General features: G+C 38.0%; 1 protein-coding gene across 2 annotated transcripts; it reads right to left on the reverse strand.

Annotated features, from left to right (window-relative positions):
- Positions 1-6,112, reverse strand: LOC310812542 (nectin 1b-like). 2 transcript variants are annotated; one of them, XM_083681161.1, is made up of 9 exons: positions 5,988-6,112; positions 3,540-3,878; positions 3,073-3,384; positions 2,660-2,762; positions 2,435-2,533; positions 2,293-2,325; positions 2,126-2,170; positions 1,944-1,982; positions 1-1,639 (listed from the first exon to the last, which is right to left on the reverse strand). In XM_083681161.1, the coding sequence occupies exons 1-9, from the start codon at positions 6,061-6,063 to the stop codon at positions 1,615-1,617; spliced, it is 1,071 nt and encodes a 356-aa protein (XP_083537287.1). In that variant the 5' UTR covers positions 6,064-6,112; the 3' UTR covers positions 1-1,614. The 2 variants fall into 2 exon arrangements, with proteins under 2 accessions (XP_083537287.1, XP_083537288.1); XM_083681162.1 differs by lacking the exon at positions 1,944-1,982.
- Positions 6,113-6,812: the final 700 nt, after the last annotated feature.

Genomic DNA, 6,812 nt, shown 5'->3' on the forward strand with positions numbered 1-6,812 from the left:
CATTTGCTGACAAAATATCCTAGGTCAGCAAAAACATAGCCAATACAGTAGAAGTTAACTGAGGTAAAACAATTGTTCTGTTTTACTTTCACAAATGTATTAAGGAGTAATTAATCACAATCTTAGTTAGTATTTCATTTTTTGAAATTACAAAAAAAAAAAACACTTCATACCTTCTTTAATCGATTTTGTTGTATACAGTATAAATTCATGTTTCATTTCACAAGTAAAACATGAATATCTTGATTGCTTGTTTAATTGCTTCTTCAACCATTAGATAATAATGCAATATCGGTTTTTCAAAGTAGCCATATAACTTACCTGTTGTGGATGTAGTTTTGTAAATCATTGAATTATTTATATCCTCAGTAAGTCTACAATCCAAAATATAACCTGCAACTCTATCAAATCCATGTTCCTAAACGGTTGTATCAGCCGGGTATGATGTGTGTGCCTCTATATGAATGCCGTAAAAAAAATGTACGACGCAACATCGTGGGCTGAGCGCTCTGTTGAGTGTCTGCTGGGAATCCATCAAAAGATTCTCGACATACCGGCTCTCTCCGAAATGGCATTACAGCGACCTCTAGTGGCTTTCTTTTCTTTTAATTATGCATTTTCTTTTTTGGGGATCAATCAAAGCAGTAACAACAAAATCATAAAATACAATAACAACAAAAGCCATACATTCACCATGCAGGAAGTGCATAAAGGAAATAAAAAGAAAAGAAAAAGAGAACAGTTGAACAAAGCACATAAATACATTTACATTAGTTGCGCACCTATCTCCTGTTCCATAAGAGCTATAGGCAGGACATTCGGTACATATTTGCATTATATATACATATACATTTATGTATGTTATTTTTTCTGTTTTATATTTTTATATATAGTCGTTACTTTATTGTGTATATATATATATATATATATATATATATATATATATATATATAATATGTTATATATAACACAGAAAAAATAACATACAGGCACATCCACAATGTACCATATAAAGTCAAGATTTTTTTGTTGTTGACACAAACACACCCACCATATACACAATATATATACACATATTTGTTTGGACACAAACTTGCCAAGAGTGTGCAAAGCGGTCATCAAAGCAAAAGGTGGCTACTTTGAAGAATCTAAAATATAAAACTATTCTGATTTGTTTAACACTTTTTTGTTTACTACATAATTCCATATGTGTTCCTTCATAGTTTTGATGTCTTCAGTATTAATCTACAATGTAGAAAATAATAAAAAATAAAGAAAAACCATTGAATGAGAAGGTGCGTCCAAACTTTTGACTGGTACTGTATATATATGCAAAATATGAACACATTTTACAAAAGGCAAATATTGTACAACACTTGGGCAATTGCAACTATGGATCTGTAATGACTGGAGTACTCAGACAAAGGACTCAAATGCACCTCAGACACAAACTCAAACTCAGAGACAAAAAAAGGCAGTCAATCCAGGAAGGTGGTAGGCATAAAGGCAAATTCTAAAAACAAACAAACAAAAAACAGGAAGACTTATCACAAGGAAAAATCACCAGATGAGAGGTTACAGGATCAGTCTGTGTGACTCCACCATCAGAGTTATTCAGCTCCAGTTCATTTCAAGTTTTCTGAGAAAGACCAAAGACGGACAAAACAAAATGTTCATATTTGACTAAAATTTGCAATTTCCAGCAACAACTTTGATGCATTAAAATGCTTAGAAGAATTTCAAATTCCAATATGTTATTGGTCACACTGCAGCAAATGTTGTGGAAATTCACATAACGTAATAAAGTGTATGAATGCTTTCACTATAAGCAATACTTTAATATAAACTACAAGGATAGTCTCATGTTAACCCAAACCATGAATAAAGCCTCTGAAGACCTCTAAATTCACCTTTATATTATTATATAAATGATTTGATCTCACCTTTTACAGGACAGGCCATCTGGTCTTTCAGGGGAGTTTCTGTATGAAATAATATAATTGTATGCATATGTATACATGTATGTATAAAAGTATGGTTTTATCTATACTAGTTTGTGAATAAACAATCCTTCGATAACAGACAAAGCAGTTATCAGTTAAAGACAGAATGAGGACAGACTTACTTTGGAGGTATCCTTTCTCTGACTACTGAGCCTGGGGTGTTTACCCTGGAAAAAAGAATTACTCTTAATTCTCATCTCTTTTCAAAACTCTTCTTTTTATATGCCCTGTCAGCTCTGTAAGCTCTTTATCACTTTGTTTAATTACAAACTGTAAAATAAATACTCACATGGTTTTCAAATGCCTGGAGCTTGGCATGACACTGAAAGGAATAAAAATGTTATAATTGAGTGACAGAGCAACGTCTGTTATAACAGTTTACATATCGTATACTTGTCAGAAAGAATGACAGATCCTGAGTCATAACCAACCATCTGCTACAGGATGAGTGAGTTCCTTCCATGTCCATTAGTGGCATCTTTTTTGGAGTCTTTGCTGAGCCTTCAGGGTCATCCTGTGCTGAGAGTTCTCTGGGTATGAAATAGAGATCAACTGGTAAAGTCACCTGACAGTAAACACTGTACACTGTACATGTAGACAAAATACTTGTTCAGTTTTACAATCAAGGTAATGCTTTGCTTTTAGAAAAGCTTTACCTGCAGTTAGCACCTCTCTTCTTTAGCTGCCACACTAGTAGTGCCAACAGCAGTGCCATTCCACAGAATAAAGCAATGAGACACACTGGAACCACTGCAATCACTGTCAGTGGGAGAAATGCCAAAAACAGATGATCAAATTCACATGAATATTAGTAATGTCTGCAACACTGTTATGCTCCCACTGTGATTCAGTGAGATATACACACAGACAACGTTCTGATCAAGATCGGACCTGATGAAGATACCAGTGGGATCAAAAGGTGGTCTGTTTGTTTCTCAGTAAATCACAGTGGGAGCACATCTCATTAGTTGCGGACATTACTAATTTCTCTGAATTTCTTACCGCCTCTAAATGTTAATGTGTCTTTGAATTTATGCATGACTGTATATAAACCATAACCCTTTCTCACCGGCCAATGGGGCTGGTTCACTAGCTGGAACCTCCCCAGATACATTCTTGGTTGCATCAGAAGAGGACAGCGACACCACACAGAAAACCGTTGTGTGTTTGTCAGGTAGACTGGACACCGTGGCAGTAGTGGTGACAGTGACAGTTCCGTTGGGATGGGAGACACTGACCGTGATGGAGTTCTCCAGAGGAAGATGCTCCTTGACATTCAGGACTACTATTGGAGCAGGTTGCCCAGTAGCAGAGCAGGACACATTTGTGAAGGCAGCTTGACTGTTTGTTTTTGTTATGTGGATTGTGGGATCATGCAGCTCTATGACATAATAAGACACAAATCACAATTATGAGACACCACAGTGCATCCGATCATGAACACTTAAATTAAGTTTAGTCAAATAGATGGACGGAGTCTTAGAGTAACAGTACTCCTCTTAAACCCTATTCATTTACAGTGAAAACAGATTTTACCATAGACTTTGAGGCAAGTGTTGCCAGGGATGGCTCCACCTGGGTAGGCGCTAAACAGACACCTGTAGCAGGATTCATCGCCTCTTGACACGCTCCTGATGATGATGGAGCTGTCCTGCAGGCCTGTATTCTTAAACTCCATGTGCCCCTGAAAAGGTGAATTGACTGTCGAACCGAAGCGCTCGTTGTAGGTGGCCATATTCTTGATAGCCTCAGTTGTTACTTTCTGCCATGTGACTTGGAGCACATCTTTATGTTGCAGGAGCTTGCAGCTTAAGACCACATCATCTCCCAGGTTCGCGGTAACATCTCGGCGTGTTCTAACCAGTTCTGAGAGCCCTGCATGAAGGCAATGGCAAAGATATAGACATGTATCAGAGATGCTTTAGAACTACCCTCTTGTCACTGACCAGGTTTTGAGCCCACATCTGGGTCTACATCTGAGTATGCTCTCCTGATCTGCTCTGCTGCACTCTCCAGTGACTGAAGCCCTCTCTGAATCTTTGCAACTACAGTAGAAAAAACGTGCAAATTATGTTTCCTTTCATATCAGTCATAACTGTGAGAGTAAATGTCAACATTACAGTAGCCTTTCTTTTCTAAACACTTTTGATTAGTTTACCTATCACTATTTATTATTACCCTCCATTTTTACATACCTGTCACTCTTTTGTCATGTTTCTGATAAGAGCTGAGGTGCAAGGAAGGAATCCCTAGGACTTTGCTGATTTTTTGTTTTCAGGGCAGCATAACCTAGTCCTAGCTATCCTATCCATCCTCACATTGATGTCAAACGCCACATTTCCCTTGGAGCACTCGTTCAGCCTTGTGGAAGTGTATAGACTTCTCCTAAATGCCTCACGTTCACAGTGTGTACACTCTATCATGACAGAACTTCAGAATCCCTGGTTGGCGGGGTCTATAATAATCTTTAACCCAGTACTCAGACACTGAGAACAGATTAGATTATTTATAAATTCATTTATTTTTATCAAGTGAAATAAAAGCCACTGCTGGCTAGCTGGCTGTCTGCTGTCTGGTTCTTCACTGGCGCTGCTGGCTGTCATCTTTGTTTGCAGAAGCTTGTGTCTTGACGCGCTGCAACTTGCTACCTCTTCAACTTCGATCGGCAGATCAGGTCTGTAAAACTTTTCTAGCATTCACTAATTGAGAGAGCCTTTTCCTGCTCGAGTTCTGACGGAATTTTGTCATTGTGTGTGGTGTTGAACTGTTTTGCCAATGTAATTTATTTGCTTTGCTTTCGCCGGGGATAATTTCAAACAAGGAAGTATTTGCGTGTCACATGATGCGATCTAACCAATCACGTTACCTGAAATGGGCTTTAAACGCCAGTAACCAATCGGATTTCAGGAACTGACTTATGTTTCGTCACAAATCATTACGTGTACAGAGGAAATGACCAATAGCTAACACTGTGCTCTAGAAAACAAGCTTTCAAACGATATATGATTCAATATGGAGAGTTTTTAGAGCGGTCAAACTTTAACATGGAAAATGCTAACAAAGATGAAATTTACGCGATCTGCAGTTGACGGACTTGGTATAAAATAGACAAATAATAATGTTTATATATATTATTCAAGATTGTTTTGCACATTTTATGAAAGTATGGTAATAATAGTTGCAAAATAACTTGAAATCTGAAAATTGACAGATAGAAGCAAAATCATCATTTTGGACGGTGGTTCCTGGCCCTAAGCTCAGAGTGATTTATTTCAGTTTATAAGGAACCCCCCCCCCCCACACACACACACACAATTTCATATACATACACAGACCTTTTCTCCCTCCTCGTAACCTTTAAAACATCTCCACTACTCTCCCCTCACAAATCAACCACTGGCCATCCTGGTCTTAATTCTCTCTCTACCTTTCCTTTGTGGAATTAGGAATCTTTATTTTCTATAGAAATGTACCATACACCCTATATTCAATATTGGAAGTCCAAAGTAGGAGACAAGCCGTCTCTTTTCGGAATCCTTTTATATCTGTTTTGTAAACACATGCAAACCCTACCCGATCTTTTTATTTGTTTTGTAGGCTATCGTGTTTTGTTTTGTTTTAAATATATTGTATTGTGTATTGAGAGGAGGTGCAGGGAATAGGGAGGTGCAGTCAAACAGTGGTTATGTGATAAGTAACCTCGCCTGAGATGTTAACACTTGACTTGCATTAGCTCCCAAGGCTAATGCCTAAACTGTTGCTTACTGGCCTAAAGCCGTCTTATGACACCCAGGAGACCCAGGTTAAAATCCTGATGGTTACACACACTTGACACTTGCATTGGGTTGACATTCAAACACCAATGAAACACCAGTATGTGTGTTTAGATCTGTAAATAACAGGCTAGTACCAACAATGTTGTGTCAATTTGAAATAATAGCTGGCACTAGCAGTATATTGTGAATAAAAACTGAATTATCTTACCTCTTTGAAAGATTACCAGCAGAATTAACAGGTAATATTGTGCAGGAGACATGGTATCGTTTGAAATGTATCGCATATGTTGAGGAAAGGCGGGGTTTTATTTTTTTCAAACCGGTTGCTCCTTGTTAAGTCCACACATTTGTGCGTGTGGTGTAGTTTGTCAGTTTGTTTTTCCCTCTCTCCCAGGCATTGGTTCATCTTCGACCAATGGGTTCATCCATCAACCTATTAGACCATCGTCCGTCTCCGTTTAAAACTCCCGCGCACTGAGGCGCCACCTCTTGTATTTTGGGTTTAGGGTCGGCGGGCAAGATTTAGTTAGATAGCAGATTTTTCGTATTTAGAACAGATAGGATTAGAATATTAGCTTTGGGGTTATTTTTGTTTTCATTTATTTGGCGCCGTCAGGCGTCCTCCCCTTAGTTCCCTCTCTATGTTTTCCCCGTGTTGTCTGGTTGTTTGTTGTATGTATTAATAATAAATCTGTCTTGTTTGCATTTTACTCAGTCGTTGTGTGTGTTGCACTACCACAGTTGCAGTTCTCAGCAGCATATACAGACACTGTATGTTACGTTTCTCTCTGCTGCTAAGCTTCCACACTTAAAATACACGTTTAGACTTTGGACTTTCTATTGTCAGCAGCTTCTCACTGCACCCTCTGGATAGGTCGTTATAGAGAAAATGTTTTCTCAATACTCTTTTTGATTAAATTACTCTCATAGATTAATCTAATAGCCTTTAGAAACCAATGTTTGGATACATCAGTCCTTCAATTCTCTGTATATACCTTTAAAAAGGTATGTTGATCCAGACCTTGATGTGAAT

This window comes from Argentina silus (genome assembly GCF_951799395.1).
Source record: "Argentina silus genome assembly, chromosome: 11".
Taxonomy (NCBI): domain Eukaryota; kingdom Metazoa; phylum Chordata; class Actinopteri; order Argentiniformes; family Argentinidae; genus Argentina; species Argentina silus.